At 64.8% G+C, this 21,919-nt stretch overlaps 1 protein-coding gene across 1 annotated transcript; it reads left to right on the top strand.

Moving 5' to 3' along the window:
* The first annotated feature begins 7,907 nt into the window (after positions 1-7,907).
* PCED1A (PC-esterase domain containing 1A) lies at positions 7,908-21,454 on the top strand. Its single transcript, XM_074991629.1, has 8 exons — positions 7,908-7,980; positions 8,653-8,732; positions 10,425-10,657; positions 11,213-11,363; positions 18,237-18,483; positions 19,252-19,335; positions 19,680-19,859; positions 20,676-21,454. Exons 1-8 carry the CDS (start codon positions 7,908-7,910, stop codon positions 20,867-20,869), a joined length of 1,242 nt encoding a protein of 413 aa, XP_074847730.1. The 3' UTR covers positions 20,870-21,454.
* The last annotated feature ends 465 nt before the right edge of the window (positions 21,455-21,919 follow it).

A 21,919-nucleotide genomic window follows, 5' to 3' on the forward strand; every position in this document is an offset into this window, starting at 1 on the left:
GTACGTGTCATCGGTACGGACAGATGTTATCTGTGGGGAGCCCAGTGTGATGCAGTGAGGGACTGGTTGAACAGTGCCAGAGAGGGAGCCGTGTTAGTCTATATACCATCAAAACAAAAAGCAGTCTAGTAGCACTTTAAAGACTAACAGAATAATTTATCAGGTGATGAGCTTTTGTGGGACAGACCCACTTCTTCAGGCCGGAGCCATATTGAGTCTGTTCTGGTACGGCTGTAGCTGTGAAGAAGTGGGTCTGTCCCACGAAAGCTCATCACCTGATAAATTGTTTTGTTAGTCTTTAAAATGCTACTGGGCTGCGTTTTTGTTTGGAGGGATACGTGTGTGAGAACAACGAGAAGTCCTGTGGCACCTTAGAGACGAACAGATATTTTGAGCATGAGCTTCCGTGGGCAAAGACCCACTTGGTCAAATGCATGAATGGGGGGGGTGTTCCAGAGGGGTATGTAAAGAGGGAGGTCCCAGTAAAAGGGGGGGCCACAGGTGCCAAGGTCTATTCAGTCGGGGTGGAAAAGGCCCATTATCGTGTGTGAGTGACAGGCCCAGCAGCTCACAGGGTTGGGGTGACCCCTTGCTGGCTGGGACAGAAGCTGCCAGGTAACACCCATGTCCCTGAACAAAGAGGAGGTAGGCGCCCAGCTGGGTTTGAATCTGAAGCAGCCATTGGAAGCTGTGGGGAGAGAGGGAAGGCAGCCAGCCTGTGCCGAGGGGGGAAGCTACACCCCAGAGGCGCACCCCTCGGGCTCCTCTCCCCAGGGCGGGTTGGAATGACTGTCTCTGCCGGCTGTACTGACACCTCTGTGCTGAGCTGGGCCTGCTGAGTGAGAGTCACTCCTGCCTGCGGATGGCGGGGTAGGGCCTTCGGGCCCCTGAACTCCATCACGCCCAGGGAGTAAGTGCGCCCCAACAGCTGGTGGGTGAGGGAGTTAAATCTGGGCAGAGAAGGGGGCCCCAGCCCCTCGGCGTATGAAACAAGGTGCCCGGAGCTTTGGAAGGGACAAGAAGGCAGGAAAAGGGAAGGAGGGGGAAAAGCGGAGGCGAGGGAAGGAAAGAGACAGGCGAAGGGCAGCAGGAGCTGGGAGCTTTGTCCTTTCAGCTTTATCTGTCTAACAGTCTCTTGGCTTGATCCAGATTTAGGCCAGTCCATGAAGTGAGCTAATAACAAGCACCGTGAAGACTGAGACATTTCCTAGGTTATGAGCTTTGCTGGGAAAGACCCACTTTCTCACCGGGCTGGCACAGGCACTGAGAAGCCAGGGTTTCTCGAGCGGGGTGGCGGGGGGAGGAGGTAGGAAGAGAAAAAGGGGTCACCTGTCACTACTAGGACCAGTGGATGGAACAAATTAAGCGGAGTGGGACGGGCGCCGTTCCTGCAGATACCAAGGGTGGGAAATCGCCTTGGTCATGTGGAAGATAATTGAGATTTCCATTAAAGCCCAAGTTAAAAGTGTCAGTGGCCTGGGGCCCAGGAGCAGAGCCCGGGGGTACTGGGCTCCTTTCATCTGCAGAGGGGGTGGTGCTTACCTGGGGCTGCCACCTAGGCAGGGGCAGGGGCAGGGGCAGGGCTCTCCTTGCACTGCTTCTGGGGGGCACTGGCCCCACAGCACCCACTGGCCGCAGGCGTCCCTTGTGGAGACAGCCCTCCGCGGGGACCCGTGTGCAGTGAGTGGGAGGAGGCCGTGCTAGGCTGGGCTGTGATAGCCCCCCCGGCCATTGAAATCACTGGGGGGCAGGGCGGGGAATGCGCTGGGGGGGCAGGGGAGGGAGGCAGCTGGGGAGACACCTGGACCTGTACTGTGCTGCAGCTGGGACCTCAAGCCAGTGTTCCTGGAGCCCTGGTCCCAGGCGCTCATCTCAGGCACTACCCCTCAGTTTGAATCTGTACGGGCGTGCTTGTACGCTGTGTGAGCGTGTGCCCCTCTATAAAGTAAGTGTATCCCATCCCCAACCCCCACTCCCCAACTCCAGCCCCAACCCCCACTGTCCAACCCCAGCCCGAACCCCCAGCCCCAAATCTGAACTCCCCAACTCCAGCCCCGAACCCCCACTCTCCAACCCCAGCCCGAACCCCCACCCCCCAACTCCAGCCCCAACCCCCACTGTCCAACCCCAGCCCGAACCCCCAGCCCCAAATCTGAACTCCTCAACTCCAGCCCCGAACCCCCACTCTCCAACCCCAGCCCGAACCCCCACCCCCCAACTCCAGGCCCTAACCCCCAGCCCCAAGATTATGGGGGGAGGAGATGGGGCTGATGTGGACAGCTGGGCACTCAGCAATACTCAGGAGAGTGGCCCAACCCTATGGCTGGAAACACCCCGGGGAGGTACAGACTGGGTCACATCCTTCACTCCCCTTTCTTTAGCCACCAGCTCGGTTGGGCAGCACAAGGCAGCTCCCGGCTGGGAGCCTTGTCTCCTGCCTGGTGGCCGCCCCGGCCTCGCTGGGCACGCCAGGGATGAGCCTGGCCTGGAGCGCGTCGCACCAGCTCCCTGGGAAGGGGATGGCTGCTGGGCGCAGGAGGTACCTGGGGCCCCCAGAGCTGCGCTTGTGCTTCCCCAGCCTGTGGCTTGGATACCTTTGCCCTTGATGTTAATGCAGATCTGGAGGGCTGGGTGCCATCCCCGCAGGAGGGGCCTTGTCACGCTGCCCGCGCTCCTCCGAAGGCTCCCAGGAGCCTGACTGTGGGACGAGAACCCGCTTATCTTCTGACCACATACAGCTCCTGCACCTGCTCGCAGGGACCCCGCGACTCGGGCAGGATGTGGCTAACGACCCTGAAAACGGGGCTCTTTGCTCTCCCGCCGGAGCGGGCTCTGCTGGACTCTGCGGGAGGTAAGAGCCCAGCCCGCCTGGCAGCCCGTGGTCCTGTCGCCTCTTTGATAAGAAACCAGACGCACTTCCTCCGGCCCCCGGCCCTGCCAGAGGGATGTGGCTCAGGGCGGGAGAGGCGTTCCTTAGGAGCCAGTGTGGACGCAGGAACCAGTGCCTGTCCCAGGAGTTTGGGCTTGGAATTGGGTGGTGGTTTCTACCCAGCAGTGGCGTGAACATCTGGAACACGGGGCCAAGTGGGGGGAAACCTGCCCTGTCTTCTGGCCTGAGCCGGCTGAGTGCCTGGAGGGGTGGGAGGGCCAGGCTGCCCGCTGGCAGGGAGCTGGTCTGTGCCTCCTAATCGCAAACGTCTCCCAGGCTGGAGGCTGGGGCGCACGCTCCGGGGCCGACTGCTGGCCATGGGGGCTGGGAGGAGTTTTCCCCAGGGACACCCTGGCAGAGACCTGGGCGGGGGCCACTGGCAGGTCGCAGTGAGTGGCAGGGATGTATGGGGCAGTCTCAGACTTCGGCCTGGGGGCCATCCGTGCCTCAGCCAGTAGGCGTGGTGCGTTCCAGGGGGTCGGTTCTGCCTGCGGCCGCCCACCCACATGGTCAGACTACATCAGGCCGGCTCACTCAGGCCTCACGGCCCGAGGTCCCGAGCTGACACCCCCCAGCCCCTCGGGAGGAATGCACTTTCCCGACCCCCAGTCTGCACTCCCTCGGGGCAGGGCCTCCTTGTAGCAGGGCTCCTCTCCCAGGCCCCTCCTGCAGCCAGTGCCTGGGCAGCCCTGTACGGGACAGGAGCCTGCGGAGGAGCCTGCCTCCGGCTGCACCACACAGCTCCCCAGGACGAGGCCGGCTGGTGCCCTTGAGGTTCTCAGGCCGCTGCGGCACCGTCGTTCCCTGTGCGGAGGGTGGGGCAGGTGCACAGGAGGGATACGGCCGGGTCTCCTCGCGCAGCCGCTGCATCTCAGAGCACCCAGCGCTGGCATCGGCAGCGCAAAGCTCCTGCTCGGCGTGGCGGCCCCGGGCTGACCTGCAGGCAGCACATGCACCAAGCTCCAGGCAGGGAGCACTGTGGTCAGCCCCCAGGGGCCACTGGAGATGCGGCTGGAGATTTCCTGCGCTGGAAAGGCCTCTCCAGGGACTGGCAGCACGTCCCATCTCCCAGCGCAGCCTCCTGAGCCAGGACCTCCGGGGTCAGAAGCTGCGGCTCACGCTGGCCAAGCTGGGCCAGACGCCTGCTCTGCCTGGCCCCCTTTGAACAGGGCTGCTGGGGGCGTTTCACTCCAGCGCCCGGTGTCAGGTCCGCCCGGAGTCAGCGGGGGCTGGCTAGCCACTTCACGGCCTCACTGCTCTGCCTCACTGCCCCGACCCGCTGGCCCTGGCCCCACGGCCTCGCTGCCCAGCGCCACTGCCCCGACCCGCCGTCCCCAGCCCCACGGCCTCGCTGCCCAGCGCCACTGCCCCGACCCGCTATCCCCAGCCCCACGGCCTCGCTGCCCAGCGCCACTGCCCCGACCCGCTATCTCCAGCCCCACGGCCTCGCTGCCCAGCACCACTGCCCCGACCCGCTATCCCCAGCCCCACGGCCTCGCTGCCCAGCACCACTGCCCCGACCCGCCGTCCCCAGCCCCACGGCCTCGCTGCCCAGCGCCACTGCCCCAACCCGCCGTCCCCAGCCCCACGGCCTCGCTGCCCAGCGCCACTGCCCCGACCCGCCGTCCCCAGCCCCACGGCCTCGCTGCCCAGCGCCACTGCCCCGACCCGCTATCCCCAGCCCCACGGCCTCGCTGCCCAGCACCACTGCCCCGACCCGCCGTCCCCAGCCCCACGGCCTCGCTGCCCAGCGCCACTGCCCCAACCCGCCGTCCCCAGCCCCACGGCCTCGCTGCCCAGCACCACTGCCCCGACCCGCCGTCCCCAGCCCCACGGCCTCGCTGCCCAGCGCCACTGCCCCGACCCGCCGTCCCCAGCCCCACGGCCTCGCTGCCCAGCGCCACTGCCCTGACCCGCCGTCCCCAGCCCCACGGCCTCGCTGCCCAGCGCCACTACCCCGACCCGCCGTCCCCAGCCCCACGGCCTCGCTGCCCAGTGCCACTGCCCCGACCCGCCGGCCCTGGCCCCACGGCCTCGCTGCCCAGCGCCACTGCCCCGACCCGCCGTCCCCAGCCCCACGGCCTCGCTGCCCAGTGCCACTGCCCCGACCCGCCGGCCCTGGCCCCTCGGCCTCGCTGCCCAGCGCCACTGCCCCAACCCGCTGTCCCCAGCCCCACGGCCTCGCTGCCCAGTGCCACTGCCCTGATCCACCGGCCCCGGCCCCACGGCCTCGCTGCCCAGTGCCACTGCCCCGACCTGCCGGCCCTGGCCCTCCCAGTGCATCCGCCAGGCAGGCTGCAGGGGGGCTGTCCCTGAACAAGGGAGCCGGCGGGAGGGAACTCACTCCCGTGTCTGCTGGGGGATTGAGTAGGTGTTTCCCTGGCTCAGGCCGGGGGGATCCGGTGGAGTGGCCCCTGGCCCCGGCAATGGCCCCAGAGCCGCAGGGCTGAGAGGCACCTTTGGGGACCCAGGACAAGGCCCAGGCTGGGCCGGGCTGGGCCATGGGCCCTCCCCTGCTAATGGCCCATTGGAAGCTGGCGGGAAGCCGGCTGGCTCCGGAGCCTCCCTCTGCCCTGCCCTGCCCTGCCCTGCCCTGCCCAACCCCCGGCTCCTGCCTCCCGCGGCGCCTCGCTGGCCCCGGCGTGGGAGCCCCACAACTGCTGCAAACCGCTTCACCCCGCCACGCGAGCCGCGCCCCCGGGACTGCCCCGCACCGCCGGCTCCTGCTGCCCCCGGGGCCGCCCCCAGCTGCCCCCACAGCCTCGGGAGCGGGGCGCGGAGCCGCGGGGCGGGGAACCAGGCGCCGGGAGCAGGTAGGCAGCGCTGGGGGGGTCTGCAAGCGGGCACGATCCTGCCCCCCCGGGCCGTGGCGCCGCGCTGGGCTGGGCTGCGAGGCCGGCGCCCCCCACCCCCGAGGCGCAGGGCTCCCAGCCGGGCACTCCCCGCTCCCGGGCCGCAGACAGGCGGCGCTGCGCCGGGGTACGCTCCGGGGTACGCGGGTTCGAGCCCGGCCGGCCCGGGGGGAGCAGGGCGGGGGACGCTTTAACCCGGCCCCAGACGGCACAAGTTGGCCGGGCGGGGCTCGGCTCTGGGGCCGGTTCGGAGACCGCCACGCCCCGGCCTTCCCCTCCCCTCCCCTCCCCTCCGGGTTGAGCCCTGTCTACACTAGGGCACGTGGCCTAGGCCTAGTCTGGGAGGGGGTGAGAGGCCCCTTTAAATGCCGCCTCCTCTCCCCAGCCCAGGTCAAACCACGCCGCGGCGGTCTGCAGGGCCAGGGGCAGGACCCGGCGCCCCACAGCCCCGGGGCAGTTCCCCGAGGAGCGGTAAGTGGTCAAGGAAGGGCCGCGCTCTTGCATTCCTCCCGCCGGTTAATGGAGGGGGGGGTGCTGGGGCGGTGGGTGCAGGAGGGGGGATGGGGAGGGTGGAGCTTGTGGTGCTGGGGGTGTGGGGCGCAGGAGGGGTGTGGGGCGGCTGTGGGGTGCAGCAGCGCCGGCTCTGCACGGGCGCGCGGTGCTTGCGGGAGGGAGCCGTGTGCAGGGCTGGCCACTGCTGGGGTGCGTGCGGGAGCCCTGAGCCTGGAGCCCTCCCCTGCACCCCCATCCCAGGCCTGAGCCCTCCCCAAACCCTCTGCCCGTCCTGTACCCCCACACCCCGTCCCCTTGCCCCAGGCCAGGGAAGGTGAGGCTGGGGGGCAGGGCCGGGGGGTGGGTCTGTGCCCGGCTCAGCTCCCAGCTGGGAGCAGTGCTGAGCCCCGGAGCTCTCGGGGGCTGGGCCTGCTCCGGTCCCGCACCCAGCACGAGGGCGCTCGCTTGTCCCCCGGGGCTGTGGTACAAGCGGGACCCCGGCTGGGCCTTCGCCGCAGGCTAAAGGGGCGGACGGGCACGCCCTGCCCCTGGGCTCGGTCCTGCTCTGCCCTCGGGCCGTGGCACACCCCCAGGCCGCAGGGTTGCCCAGGGGCCAGCCTAGAGTGGGCAGAGGAGCTGGTGGAGAGCTGTTAGCACAGCTGCAGGCAGGGTGACTAAGGGCCCCGTTCCCCTGGGCTCTGGCCTTGGTAGCAGGGCCATGCGGTGCTGCAGGTCGGAGTCTCTGGGGGCAGAGCCTGGCTGAATACACAGCTTGTGTCCCCCTTCAGGCTGTCCTGCCCCCCTCCCACCTGGAGCCCCCGGCCTGCCCCTCGATCTCTCTCCCTGCCCCTCGGGGTGCTCTGAGCTCCCCGCCGGTCGGTCCGTCCTGGCTGGGCCAGGGCCTGCGGTGACGGGCCACGCTGCTGTGGCTGGCTGCGGTCGGCGTCATTTGGCCTGTTTGGTGGGTGGCCAGCCGAGAGTCCCGTCGTGGCCGTGGCCGGAGGCGAGGGCGCCCAGTACAGCGTGCCTGGGTCAAGTTCTCAGCAGCCCGCAGATCGGCACTGAGGTCGCGGCAGACTCGTCCCTCGGGCCCCCACGGCGCCTGTCCCTGCTCCCGCTGATTTCTTATCTTCTTCTGAACATCAGGCAACCCTGGGAGCGCCTGCCCTGCCCTGGCCTTGGCCCTGCCCTGGCACGGGGTGTAGCCAGGCCAGGCCCCCACAAGGCCACGTATCTGGCTCTCAGGCTTGCGCCAGCTGGCCCGGGCATGCTGCCCTCTCCGTGGAACTCCCGCCTTGGCCCCGGCCGCTCCCCCGGGTACCAGGAGGAGGGGTTGTCTGCGGTTCTCCGGCTCACTTGGCCGTGGTGCAAAGCCGGGGGGAGGCCGAGCTGCACGCTGGTCTCTTTGAATCTCCGTCGGCTCTAGAAGGTGCGACTCCCCCAGGTGCTGGGGGCTGGCAGCTCCGGTCTGAGCCCCGTGCCGTGCCTGGGGAGGTGGGGGAGTGCACAGCTGCCGGCGTGTTTGCTGGGGGGCGCCCCGGTGCCTAGTGGGGCTGAAGGAGGACGCATGCCTCAGTCTGGTCCCTTTGCTCGACAGGGCTCTGTGTGCTGGGGCGCGGCCGCCGGCAGGAGCCATGGTCACTTTCCTGACGCAGGAGGTCCGGCAGCTGCTGCACAACAAGTTTGTGGTGATCGTGGGGGACTCCAGTGAGTCGCTGTCCGGGAACGCCCAAGCGCCTCTGTGTGGGGGTGGGCTCCCTGGCCTCCCTTGGCCATGCTAGCTCCAAGGCCAGCGGGTGGAGGCCAGGGGGGTCTGTCTGCGTGCCAGGCTGTGAGGCCCCCGCAGCTCCGGCTGAGCGCTCTGCATCGCCAGCGGTAATTTTGCCCTGGCCTGCCTGGCGGAGCAGGCGCAGCTGTTCCTTGGCTGCAGGGCTCCTGCAGGGTAACCTGGAGGTGTGTGTGTGTGTGGGGGGGGCGTAAAGGTGGGGATTCCAGGGGTCTCTGCTCACCTCTGGCAGGGGCAGGGGGCCGTAAGCCCTGCATGGAGCAGAGCGGATCTCTTGCCTCTGATTGCCCTGCACTCGTGGCCTGGCTGTGCCGCTGAAGCTGCTTGTGTGGGGCCTTCCCTACATGGGGGAAGCTGGAGCCCAGTCTCTGCTGTACCACCCTGCCTGTGATCCATGCAGCTCCACCACCTGCTAGCCCTGGCATGGCACCTGGCCTGCCTGTTACTGGCCCTCGCTGGCCCCCCTCTCTGAGCAAGAGCCTTCCCCACCCATGAGACCTGGGGCTGGTCCTGGCACCAGGGCCCAGGTGGCTGAGGGGGGCTTCCTGGAGATGGGCGACTCCTGGGCCAGCTGTCTCCATGTTCCCTTGCAGTCCAGCGAGCCGTCTACAAGGACCTGGTGCTGCTTTTGCAGAAGGATTGTCTCCTCAGCCAGTCCCAGCTGAAAGCCAAGGTACGGACGCGGGGAACTGAGCCCCACCCAGCCTCCAGTGCACAGGCTTGTGTATCCAATCGGGGGAGCCCCCTGCACCCCAACAGCTGTCACTGTGGCTCTGGGCACAGCTGGGACAGAGCCGGGGGGGCGGTGGTGGCTGCTAGGAGCAGAGGTGGAGAAGGTGACTTGGGTGGCCAGTAACCAGACAAGCTTGTGCCCTCCCAAAAGCACCCGGAGAGCACCCAGAGCCAGGGCTGGCTGCACAGTGCTGGAAGCAGCTCAAGCTTGTTGGCTGTGGGCGAGCGCTGCTGTCTAGTGGCCGCGTGGCTTGGAGGGGCGTGCGTGCGTGCGTGTGCGCGTGCGTGCGCCAGCCCTTGTTTCTGGTGCGAGAATGTGAAACCCGGCTCTGGCGACGCCGAGCAGCCCTGGCAGGATGCACCCTGCTGCGCTCCCACCTCCAGCTGTGAATGCCAGCTCTGACTGGGGGATCTGGTGCCATGTCAGTGCCCCCTGCTGGCTGGTGGTGGGAGTCGCACTTTCCCATGGCACCCCTCAGCTGGGGCTCTGCCGTTGCTGCCCTCCGGGGAGGGGGCTAGGAAGCTGCCTGGCCTGGGACCCAGGGGCCACGTCCGCTGGGGGCAGAAGGCCATACCCTACAGGCCTTGGGTTCTAGTTTGGGCCCTGTGGGGGAGGCCAGGCCCTCTGCAGCTGGGGCTCTGGGATTGGACCTCTGGCAGCAGGTCAGCCCCAGCTGGGCAGGGAGAAAGTCCAGCCCACAGCACCAGGTCAACCCCGGGAAGCTCCAGCCAGCAGATCAACCGCAGCTGGATGGGGTGGAAACTCTGTCCTGCCCAGGGCACCAGGTGAACCCAGAGGAGCCACTGAGGGGTTGATCTGGTGACCGTTTGCTTTCAGGCACCAAGTAAACCCAAGGAGGGGGTGGGGGTTCAGTGCGGGGTTGACCTGGTGGCTGGTTTGCTTTTGGGCCATCTGGTCAACCGCCCGTTGAATCCTGTGGGCTTCCTGGTGGCTGGTTGGGTGGCGGGTGCCGAGCAGAAAAGGTGCTAAATCCAGCCAGGGCAGCAGCTCGACCTGGTCCTCGGGTCAGCCCCTCCCGAAGAGGCCACAAGTGTTTTCACCAAGTCCGTCTGGGGGCACCAGGTCAAGCACCAAGCGCTGGGGCAGGGCTGCTCCCCTGCGCCCCAGGGCGGACTCCCAGGAAGGCTGCAGAGCCTGCCAGGGGCTGTGGACTGGCAGAGGGTAGCAGGTGGTGACACCGGGTGCTGGGCAGAGAGCAGCCAATGGAGGGCGTCGCTTCCCTGCCAGCCGAGCCTGGCACACGTACAGCGTCCGTCACCGCAGCAGCGGCTCTCCCAGGGCTCTCCAGCGGCACGTCAGGCTGTCGTGGGTGGGCAAGACCACTGGTGTGGCTGTGCCCCCCCAGCTGCCCCTGGTCACACTGGTGTGTGCAAGTGGCTGGCATGCCTGGACTTGCACATGTGAGTGCGACCGGGGACAGCTGCAGGGGAGCCTGGTTCCCCCCAGTGGGCAGGGCTGGGGGGTACAGCCAAGCCGGAGGAGGTGCCCCTGCAGAGGGCTGGCTCCTGCAATATGAGCTCGGTGCCGGCTCTGATCACCGGCCGTGGGGGGCTGTGGTGCCGCGCGGGCAGCGCCGTGTCGGTGAGGGTGTCTGCGTTCCGGCCCCGCCAGGGGGAGCTGAGCTTTGAGAGTGACTGCCTGGTGGAGGGCGGCATGCTGAGTGAGCTGAACAACGGCACTGGCTACAAGGAGGTGCGGCAGTACCGCACCGCCCACCACCTGGTGCGCTTCTACTTCGTCACCCGCGTCTACTCCGCCTACCTGGAGAGCATCCTGGCCGACTTCCAGGCGGGGCCCCAGCCCGACGTGCTCGTCATGAACTCCTGCTTGTGGGACGTGAGCAGGTACTGGCGGTGCTCCCGGGGACACGACCTGGCGCTCCGGCTGCCAGAGCCGCTGCGGCAAAAGGGGGAGCTGCTGGCAGCCTGGGGCCCGCGAGCCCCAGAGCCGCATTGCTGCGTCTGTCCGGCAGCCGGGTTGCTGCCCTGCCTTGCAGGTGACCAGACGCCCTGTGCAGGGCCGTGGCCGTGGCGGGGTCACCTGGTGGTGAAACGCTCTTGTGACTGCGCTAACGTGGCCGTCCGTGCGAGGAGCCTGCCCCAGAGTCGAGCTGCTCCTGCCCCTGCCCCTCCCTGCAAGGGGCTGCGGGTCTCTGGCTCGGCGCGTCCACTCGAGGTGGCGGGAGCCGGGAGGGCGCTGGCTCAGCAGGGCACCAGCTTTCGGCCCTTGCCATGGGCTGAGCACCAGCAGTGCCCCTCGCGGCACCCTACGGGGGGTCTCTTGTCAGCAGGGCCCTTCCCCTCGCCCCCCCAGGCCCTGGCAGCTGCTGGCGTCTCACAGGGAGATGGGTGGGAGCTGCCCCCTGGGCCCATGAGAGCCGCCTGCCGCTGCCCTGGCAGGTACGGCCCCCGGTCCATGACGCAGTACCGCACGAACCTGGAGAAGGCCTTCAACCGGCTGGACAAGGTGCTGCCCCACACCTGCCTGCTGCTCTGGAACATGACCATGCCCGTGAGCCGCAAGATCATCGGCGGCTTCCTCGTCCCCGAGGTAAAGGAAACACCCATGGTCCCGGTGCTGGGAGGTGGGACTGGTACTGGGGGAGCGGCTGAGCCTGGGGCCAGCCCCCCCCGCATCTGCCTCAGCACTAGTGTCTCTGCTGTGGGGCCTGCCCCCTGCGCCCCCTTCCCACCTGCTTGTGTCTCTGGGGGCCAGCTCCCCTGTACCCCATCCTCCCCACTAGCATCTCTGCTGCAGGGCCAGCCCTCTGCGCCCCCTTCCCACTGTGATGGGGTTCTGGGGTCCCCCAAGCTCTGCACCCCGGCCGTAGGCAGGAGAGTCTCTCACTTAGCAGGAGAACAGCGGGTTTATAAGCCAACAGGACACAGCATCGTACAGAGGAGTCAGTGCAGCAGGCAGAGACAGCTAGTCCAATCCATGTTGGGGAGAGGAGGCCCCGAGGGGCCCCCAGAGCTGGGGCCTTGCCCCCTTCTTTGTCTCTCTCTCCCTCAGCCCAGACTAACTGCTTCCCAACTCCCAGTTCCAATTCAAACCCCTCAGGCTCCACCTCCTCCTTTGTCTGCAGTACAAAGGTGTTACCTGGTCATCAAGGTTACCCTCAGCAGGAGCCCCACACCCTCTGTGAGTCACTCACACACACACAGGTATCCCCCACTCCATCACATCTCTCCCCCCTTCCAGACCGAACTGAGCGGGGTCACTCAACTGGTGACCTGGGGAAGTTCGGGGCTCTCCCCTTGTGACAGGGCATCGGCTGTACCCTCTGTTCTCCCCTTGATGTGCACCACCTCCACGTCATAGTCCTGCTGGGGGAGGCTCCAAGTCAGGAGCTTGGTCTTGGCCCTTTTCATGTGATGCAGCCGGGCAAGTCCCTTTAGTTCCCTTGGGTTGGTTGTTCTCGCTGCTTCAGCCCCGTTCCGTCAGCCACGTTCTCAAGTCGGGCGGGCAGAGCCCATACAGATGCTGCAGCACCAACAGATCAAACAGGTCTTTTGTGGTCTGGGTCCTGCCCCATCTGACCACCAGTCCATACAGCTGCTCCGGCCAATGTCTGGAATTCAGTTACAGTCCAGTTACAAATGCTTCCATCCTTGGCGTTTAGCCAGACCACCACAATGGCTGTGTGCCTCAGTTTCCCCTTTCATGCCACACAATAGGTTTGGAATGTTCCTTCTCATGTCAGAGGTTGCAAGACTAGTTACAGGGAACAATGGTGACATTTCAGAGTTACAGACTCCTTCAACATACAACTCATGCTTCTACATCAATGTCATCATGTCAAATGGCTCTTTCCAAACATTCAGTACATGGTACAATTTTACGGCTTTTGGTAGCAGCACCCCTTGGTTACAGCAGTCAGCGTGAGTTACAGAACAAACCCATTGCAACTGCACATTTACGTTGCTCTTTGGTAGACCACAACCTTTGTGCAACATCCTTGAGAATCCGGTATTTTGGGGATAAATGGCTGAGGCCTTTCTTAGCACCATCAAGTTCTAATCTTCTCTCTTGCCCCCTGGGGTGGAAATTTGATCTCTCTGGCTGTGCCCTCCCTTCTAACAAGGGCTGGGCCATTGATGATCTCAGGGAGACGGCCCCCTCCCTACCAGTCTGGAAATTTGCAAACCAAACTGCTTTCTGAGAGTTGTTTTGTGAGTCCCAGATGCAGAATCCACATGAAGGAATCCCTGTTTATCCCTTACTGGCCCACCAGGCCCAAAGCTCCTTTGTCCTTCCACCTCCAACTACTGCCTCCCCATGGAATCAGAAGTCGAATCCAGTATAAGAATATAAGTGTTTCCACCATCTGGAGATGGGGAATTGCTGGCGCTCTCCTGCATCCTACAGAGATTGGCTGTGCAGCTGTTTTACTTGGTTCTCACAGGGCTGCTCACATTCCCTGATAGTTTTCACCTTACTTGCACCAACTTCCAATTCCTGAGAAACTTTTACACTGCCTGCTTTGGACCCTTGCAGAGCACAGCCAGTGGTTTCACACTCAGGCAGGTCCTGGCCATCAGGAGCTGAAACAACTTCTCCCCAGGCAAAGGGCTGCTCTGGCTCTTACAGACAAGCACCTTTCCTGTTCACTCACCTTCACCTCACTCCCATTTTCTGCAGTCCCCACAGACGGGTCAGGAAAAGTTTCAGGGAAATTCTCTTCCTTAAGAGCTTCCCCAAACAATAACTCACCCCTGTCTGGCTCCACAGGGGCACTGCTCCCTTGAGCCACAACCAGCTCCTGGGTTTCACCTACACCCAGGATCACTTCTGGCCCATCAGGCAGATTCCCACGTAATCCCCCTCCAGGCAGACAGCCAGTACCACTGGACAGAAGGTTAGGATCCCTTTCCTCCCTTCTGCTACCAGCTCCTTTATCTTCATCGCTCAGCATAACTCCATTGCCCGTCTGTTCTTGTGTCCTGGCGAGAGGATGACTCTGGTAGGACAGAGTCCTCTCACCCCCTCCCAGTAACACCTCAGCATCAGGCAAAGAACAAGTACCAGAATCGTCTGGTCTCTGGGATTCCCTGATGATACTAACTGGATTAGACCAAGTTAAAGCATCATCCCCCCTGAGAGACACAGAGGTAGGCCCACTTCCCATCTGGGCTTCAGCTGCCCTCAGATCCAGCTCTGGGATCTTGGCTCCATCTCGAGCCCCCACAGGCTCAGGCAAAGGATTCACTTCCCCAGAAGCAGAAGCACTTTTCTTGCACCAAGGACCAGTGTCCTTAGCAGGGATACCACTGCCCATCCCAGAGCCATTCCCTCTGCTCCAGCCCCCATGGCCGGATTCAGAGACACACCTGGAATGCTCTTTTCTGGTGGATCCTTCTCCAGCCACCCTAGGCTGGGGAATCTTCCTCAGACAATGGGCTAGTTTCCTCATTGGCACCTTTTCCAAACGCAGGCTCTGCTCCCTCCCCAGGCTGCTGCTGCTGTTCAACACAGAAAGACAATGGGAGACAGTCTCTCCTTTGTCCCAGCCCCCCGGCTGGTCTCCACACACACACACACACACACACACACAGAAGGTGAAGCAGCTTCTCTCACAGACAACTTGCCATTCCCAGTGGATCAGCTGCTTTCCTGCACAGACACACAGGCACCTTCCTTGGCCCAGGCCTGGAAAACTCTTCGCAGGTCTGTCTTGGCCACTAGTAGATGATGGGTTGGAATCGCTCCTTCCCTCCTTGAGCTGCGGCAGGCCACTCGGTTCAGAACTCCATGCAGTCCAGGGTTCCCTGCCCCGATCCGGGCTCACCTCTGCAGGATTTTCCTTAACCCTCGCCTCTGCCACTGCACATCCACGCTGCCTTGTCCAGCTTCTTTAATCTCGATTCGGTTTCCAGGTGCTGCCACTTCACAGCGGAGTTGCTCAGCGTGGTCGCAGGCTCTCAGGCTGATGCCCTCTGCACCCCACGATTCCTGGAAGAATCCCTTCAGTGTGCCAGGCTCCGTGCGGGTCACAATCTGCCCAGGGTTAGGCCGTAGGCCCCTCCGCCCTCTGGGACCGACTCCAACAGACTCCCAGCGGAACCCCTTCTTCAGTGTGACACCCGCTCTCAGGGACCATGAGCACCCTGCCTTGGGAAGAACTCATTCAGCGTCAGCCTCCTCAGGGGTCACTTGTTCCTGGGGGTTGGGCTCTTGGCCCCTCCACCTTTTGGGACCGACTCCAACAGATTCCCAGGAGTAACCCCGCCTCTGGTGTGACACCCCCTCTCGAGGACCACAACCGCAGTTGCTTGGGTTCGGCCGCAGGCCCCTCCGCCTTGGGGAACTGCACCTCACTGCCCTTCAGCACACCTGGGTCTCGCAGGCCCCACTTCTTCTGGGGCCCCGGTCACTTACTGCTGGATGCTCCATCCTTGGGGTGCAGAACATCCCACTTCTGACACCAGTGTGATGGGGTACTGGGGTCCCCCAAGCTCTGCACCCTGTCCGCAGGCAGGAGAGTCTCTCACTTAGCAGGAGAACAGCGGGTTTATAAGCCAACAGGACACAGCATCGTACAGAGGAGTCAGTGCAGCAGGCAGAGACAGCCAGTCCCATCCATGTTGGGGAGAGGAGGCCCCGAGGGGCCCCCAGAGCTGGGGCCTTGCCCCCTTCTTTGTCTCTCTCTCCCTCAGCCCAGACTAACTGCTTCCCAACTCCCAGTTCCAATTCAAACCCCTCAGGCTCCACCTCCTCCTTTGTCTGCAGTACAAAGGTGTTACCTGGTCATCAAGGTTACCCTCAGCAGGAGCCCCACAGCCTCTGAGAGTCACTCACATACACACAGGTATCCCCCACTCCATCACACCCACCTGCTTGTGTCTCTGGGGGCCAGCTCCCCTGTACCCCATCCTCCCCACTAGCATCTTTGCTGCAGGGCCAGCCCTCTGCGCCCCCTTCCCACCTGCTTGTGTCTCTGGGGGCCAGCTCCCTTGTATCCTCCGCTAGCATCTCTGCTGGGGGGCCAGCCCCCGGCACACCCCCGGTGCTAGTGTCTCTGGGGGGGCAGCCCCCTGCACCCGCTTCCCCCCTGCTAGCGTCTATGCTGCAGGGCCAGTCCCTGTGCCCCCATCTTGTGTCTTTGCTCTGGGGCTGGGACCCCCGGGCGCACCGCTCTCTGGCACCCGTGTGTACCCCCCACGCAGCCCTCCGCAAGGCCCCACTGAGACAGGTTCTGGGGTCCCCAGCTCCCACCGTAACCCAGAGTGCTGCTTGCTGCCCCGCCCCCATGGGGGAGGGGTTCCCTCTGCCATGACAGGGCTGGAGGGGACCAGCCTGCACCGCTTTCCCCCCCCCCGAGCCAGAGGCCCCCGTCCGGTCCCATTTGGCAGGGGCGAGGGATACTGCCCTGTCCCCGGGCCGAGCCCAGGGCGGCCTGGCTGGCAACAGCTGGGGCAGGCAGAGCGTGACGGCGTCGAGCGCCGGCGAATGCTCCAGTGCCCTTGGCAGCTTGGGAAGAGCCCCTGAATGGCCCCGTGGGGTCAGGCCCAGGGCCCCCTGCCCTGCCCTGCCCTGCCAGCAGAGGCCAGTGCCCCGGGGAAAAAGAGCGGGAATGGAGTGCTCCAGCCCTGTCTCGTTTGCAAGGGGGCCAGGGCTCGTTTCCCCCCCGCCCCGTCGCTAGCCGGTGAGCTGCTGACCGCCTGTGGCCCCTCCGGTTTGTCACCGGCCTTGTGGGAGCTGGAGCGGCACCAGATCCCAGCAGCGCTCGCTCTGCTGCGCTGTTCCTTGTTTGTACCGGTCAGTCCCGTCAGCCCTTTGGCTGCAGCTCTGCAGGGTCCGTCTGGCTGGCCGCCCCGGAGTGCCCCATCCCTTAGGCACGGCCAGGGGGCTTTGCTCCTCTGTGGAGCCACTGCAGCGTGGCCAAATGAAAGCGGGCATTGCTTATGATCCAGATCGCTCTGCATTGTGGACTGCTCTGCCAATCTGGCGCTGTCTGTAAAGTTCCTCAGTGATTTAATGTTTTCTCTCCGGTCACTGATAAAATGTTACATAGACTTAGGGCCAAGAATACACTTTTTTGTTATCAAAATGTTGTGCAGTATCAGATTGTTCAGTCTGCCAATTTTTAGGTATATTACATCAATTCTGTTGCATTTATCAGTGGAGCTTGGCATCTCCTCCAAGAGAGCAAGTTAGTCTCACAGGTTAATTGAAAATAGATCCAATGCTGAGTTGAGTTATCCTCCTTTTAATTCACTAATCAAGTCCCCCATCTGCTTTATTATCTTGCCTGGATTCATGTCAGACCAACAGGTATATAATGATCTGGGTTGTTGTGATGAACCTTTTTAAATATTAGCACAACATTAGCTATCTTCTGGGATTTCCCCATGTTCCAAGACTTAGCAAAATCAACTTTTAAAGGTTCAGCAAGCGCCTCGGCCTGCTCCTTTAAAACTCTTGAATGCAAATTATCCAGACCTGCTGATTTTTAAAATGTCCAACGTTAGTGGCTTCTGTTCAACAAATTCCAGAGACAGTAGAGTGAAGTGTTTGTCATCACTGTATAATGATTCTATACTATCTCTCCCCCATCCCCTCGTATACTGAATCGAATGTTTATTGAACATATTTTCATTTTCTGCCTTATTATTGATATTTGTATCACTTCCATCTCTTAACGCACCAATATCATTCTGGTTCTTTTTATTCCATTACTTCATTGAGCTGTTCTTAACTCTGCTGCCGATATAGTTCTTGTCCCCTTCGGCTTCCCTTTTCTACTTTCTACAACTCTCATCTTTTGATTTAGAGCGGTTGTTGCCAGTTTTCCCTTGGTTTTTACCTACCCTCACTTCCACGCTAAAGCGAGTTTTTGTTTCCACCTAGCACAGCCTTGTTCCTCACGAGTTAAACAATTCTCCCAGTGATCATTCACGTTCTCCTGATCAAATTCTTCCTCCCAGTTGATTTTGTCTTCTGATTGATTCCCTTCACTGAAATTGGCAAACGTTGTCAGCACTTGATCACACTGATAAGGGGTAATCGGAATCGGTCCGGCCCAGTCATCTGCATGCTGGGCAGAGTACTAGGGCCATTCTCCCTGCAACCAGCTACCTGGCCCAGCTGCAGAAAACAGCCTGCTCTGCTCAGCACCCTCTTCCACCTCCCTGCAGGCCCCCGCCTCACCCTGCACAGACAGGTGGGCACCGCAGATGCAAGGGGTTACCTGGAGACAAGCTGAGGCAGGGAAAGTCCCCAGCTGGCCGGGAGCCCTGGGCTGGCCCTAGCACTCCAGCTGGCACTGGCGCTCCCTGCCTGTGGCTGTTGGCCAGGGCCCTGTGCCCCAGGAACACTGGCCGCAGGGCAGCGGCCGTCTTGTGCCATCGCCACGGGTGTGGGGCCCGGTGGCTGCAGCGGCCTGGCTGACGAGGCCCCACGGTTGCTTTCTCGGCCCCCCAGCTGCAGCACCGCAGCAAGGAGCTGCGCCACGACGTGATTGAGGGCAACTTCTACGGGGCGGTGCTGGCCAGCAGCCACCGCTTCGACGTGCTGGACCTGCACTACTACTTCCGCCTGGAGGCGCACAACCGCTGCAGGGACGGCATCCACTGGAACGAGGCCGTCCACCGCCGGATCAGCCACCTGCTGCTGGCCCACGTGGCCGACGCCTGGGGCGTGGAGATCCCCGAGAAGAGGCCCCTGGAAGGTGGGCACGGAGGGGCTGGCGGTGCCCAGCTACGGGGAGACGGGCACGCCAGGAGCGCCTCCACAGAGGGAAGGGACGGCCGTGGCTCGTCCCCCGGGGCCGGGCTGGTGTCGCCAGCTGGGAGGGAGTCGTGGAACAGAGGCAGCTGGTCCGGCAGAGCCGGCAGGGGACCTGGCGCGAGCGGAGCATCGGCCGGGATCTCCCCATCGCCGAGGCCACACTGGCAGCTCCCATGGCTGCTTTCAGCCCCTGCGGTGGGGGTCACAGGATAGTCCTGGGGGACGGGGCTGGGTGGGGGGGAAGCGAGGGGCTGGCGGCTCTGCCCCCCCAGGAATGGTGCCAGGGCCGGCTGGAAGGAGGCATGGAAACCTGCCTGCTGGGGGGCTGGTCAGTAACACAGCAGTGAGGCTCTTCTCCCCACCCCCAGCAGCCCCCCCGAGATTGATGGCTGTGCCCCACGGTGCAGGAGCATCTCTCGCGCCTCTGGCTGCGGCGGCCCCCAGCAGGGTGGGGGTGGGGGTTGCTGCGGGGAATGTGGCCGTGTTGCTCGGGGGTGGGGGTGGTGAGCGTTGCAGGCAGAGATGGGGTGGAAGATGGGGGGGGGGGGGGGGGGAGGATGCCACGGTGGGGGGCGGGGCAGTGGGACACAGGAGGGGGTGCGCATGCTGTAGTGGCTGGGGCAGGGGAGGGGGCCTTGCCGCGGTGGGGAGAGGTGGGGGAGGGGGGGCTGCTGCTGCTGCTGCAGCTGCTGGATCCATCTTTCTCCAGGTTGCTCCGGGACCAGTGCTCTGGAGTGGGTCTCCCAGCCCGGCCCGTGCCCTGAGCGCCAGGCTGCCCCGCCCTGCCCCTGGGGTAAGGATCTTGGGGGTGGGGCCCCTTCCAGGCTCGGCCGGGGGAGCGTGTGGCTGCCGCGTTGTGGCCCAGGGGGGAGCCGGCTGTGCGCTGTTGGGGGCGCTGCTGCCGAGAACCAGCAGGGGGCGCCGCCTCCGCAGGCCCCACCCCCAAGGTGTGGGGGGCGGAGGGATGAGCCTGGAGGGCCACCTACCCCCCTCCCCCCCCCCCCCCCCCCGGCTCCCCCCCCACCCCCGGGAACGACCACCCCTCCTACCTCCTCCCTGGCCTGCCCCGGGGAGCCGCCTCTGGGTTAGCCCAGCCCGGCCCGGCCCAGCTCTGTGCTCTGTCTTCTGACCCCGCAGGGCCCGAGTGGGGCAGCAGCTGCCCCCCCTGGACGCCGCTGCCCCGCTGGCACTTGGGCTGCTCCTCCAAGGACCCTGCCTTCCAGGAGGACTGCCCCTTCCTCCCCAGCCCGGCGGGACTGGACGCGCCCCTCACCGGGTACATCAGCTTCGAGGACTGCCCCGGCTTCGGTGCACAGGGTAGGCGCTCACCGGGCTCCTGGCCCTGGGGATTCCCGCGGGGATTCACCGCCTGTCTCCCCCGCTAGCGCAGGCGGCTGCTTAGCCCGGCCTCTCTCCCCCCCATCTCTGTGCCGTCTGCCCCCCCCGCCTGCCTGGCACTAGCGTGGCTCCCAGCGTGCGGCTGCTGGAGCGTGGCAGGCCTGGGGCCCTTTGAACGCCGCTGGAGGGGCCAGGGCTGCAGGGTTGCAGGGCTGGCTCCCAGCTGAGCCTTCCTGGGACGCCGCCAGCACCTGCTGGGCTGGCTCGTGGGTTGGATCTGGGGGCAGCTCCCGGCCCTGGCTTCTGCTCGCCCTTGCGCCGAGCCACTGCTGCTCTTCCTGGCTCAGCAGCTGCCCTGCCCTGCAGTTCCCCGGCCGCGGCCAGCCTGTCTCCTCCTCCCTGCCCCCCAGAACTAGCGACCTGCCCAAGCTGCTGGGGCACAGGCGGGGCTGGGCTGTAGGTCCCCCAGTCCTAGCCGGGCATATGCAGGGGGGCAGCTACAGGTGTGTGCACATGCTGGGGTGGGTGGGCGTGCACGGGGGCGGCGGTGTGGGTGTGGGTGTGTGTGCACGGGGGCGGCGGTGTGGGGTGAGTGTGCACGGGGGCGGCAGTGTAGGTGTGGGTGTGTGTGCACGGGGGCGGCGGTGTGGGTGTGGGGTGAGTGTGTGTGCACGGGGGCGGCGGTGTAGGTGTGCGTGCTGTACTGAGGTGCCCATCGCTCTGGGGAAGTGCCCCGGTGCAGCTCTGCACCCCCCCCCCCCCCAACACTGACTGTCTCCCCTCTTCTCTCCCTAGATGTCGGCAATGGTTTCCTGGCCCTCTGGGATGCGCCCCACACTCTGCCTGGCCCCGCGCCCTTCTCCCTGCCCCCTTGGAGCCCGACCCAGCGAGGCCGTGGCTGGCGCTCCCCTGGCTTTGTAATGCGGCGGCAGCCGGTGAGCCGGAGGCCTGGGCCGCCCTACGCCAGGCCCCGCTACCGCTGCTACTGAGGGCTGCCCCGGGGGCGGCTGGGCTCGGAACGCACTGGGCTGGGGTGGGCGTACCCCTCTCTGCCCCTGTGGGGCCCCGTGTGGCCGCCTGCGGGCAGGGACTGGCGCTCAGCTGCTGAGTTGGAACGTGCCAGGGGGGCAGAGTTTGCTTGGGCCCCGCGACAAGATGCTGTGATTCTGTCCCTGCTTTGCGGCTAGGGGTACAGTCCCCCCAGCAGGAGGCCAGGCCGGGCTGGGCTGGGCCCGGAGGGGGTTCACACACCCGCTTCCCCCGAGCTGGCTGGGTGGGGTCCCTCCCTTGGTGGTGCTGGTCTGGCACAGCTGGGCCCAGTGCTCTGAGCCTCTGGGGCTGGAGTTCCAGCCCTGTGCCATGGGGTGGGTGGGGCAGTGTGGCTCCGAGTAAGGGCCTTATCCGGCCAGGGGCTGGCACCCCTTAGGAGGGGGGAAGCTGCTGGCAGGACCCTCCTGGTGGGGATGGGCGACCCCCAGCAGGCTCTGCAGCAGGAGTCGCTCCCACCCTCTCAAGTGCAGCTGGTGGCGGCCGCCACGGGCGGGGGTGGTTTGGAGCTGGGGGCAGGGGGCTCAGTGCCCAGCCAGCCCTCTCCTCTCCGCTGCTGCTCCGAGCCTGCCCGGGGAGGGGGGGAAGCTGGTCGGGGCCTCGCCTGCTCTCGGGCTCCTGTCTGTGAACTAGGGGTTTGTCTGTCTGGTTTCAGCGCCCGCCCCCGCTGCCTCTGCTCTGCAGCCCCCAGGCTGCCCCGGGGTGGGCTCCTGCTGCTCTGAGGTTGCGTTGCGCAGGGGGCAGGGGGACAAGCCCTGGGGGCTCTGTGCACTGAACGCCCCCGCCCCTGCGCCCGGCTGCACCGGAATCACTGTGAGCTGAGTCCCTCCTGGCAGGGCGGGGGCGGGGACCTGCTGGGGGACGCGGTCTGTTAATAAAGCTGTGCTGAGGGGGGGCTGCTAGCAGCCCCCGCTCCTGGTTTTAGCCACATGCAGTAAATCTGGTTGTGCGCACCCAGGGGGCTGCGGCTGCGCAGCACCGGAGAAAGACGC

This window comes from Carettochelys insculpta, chromosome 4 (assembly GCF_033958435.1).
Source record: "Carettochelys insculpta isolate YL-2023 chromosome 4, ASM3395843v1, whole genome shotgun sequence".
Taxonomy (NCBI): domain Eukaryota; kingdom Metazoa; phylum Chordata; order Testudines; family Carettochelyidae; genus Carettochelys; species Carettochelys insculpta.

Coding starts and splice junctions, on each gene's coding strand:
- PCED1A (XM_074991629.1), top strand. CDS start 7,908: ATGGTCACTTTCCTGACGCAGGAGGTCCGGCAGCTGCTGCACAACAAG. Junction 8,733..10,424: donor AGTCCCAGCTGAAAGCCAAG/GTACGGACGCGG, acceptor CGGCCCCGCCAG/GGGGAGCTGAGCTTTGAGAG. Junction 18,484..19,251: donor CGAGAAGAGGCCCCTGGAAG/GTGGGCACGGAG, acceptor ATCTTTCTCCAG/GTTGCTCCGGGACCAGTGCT.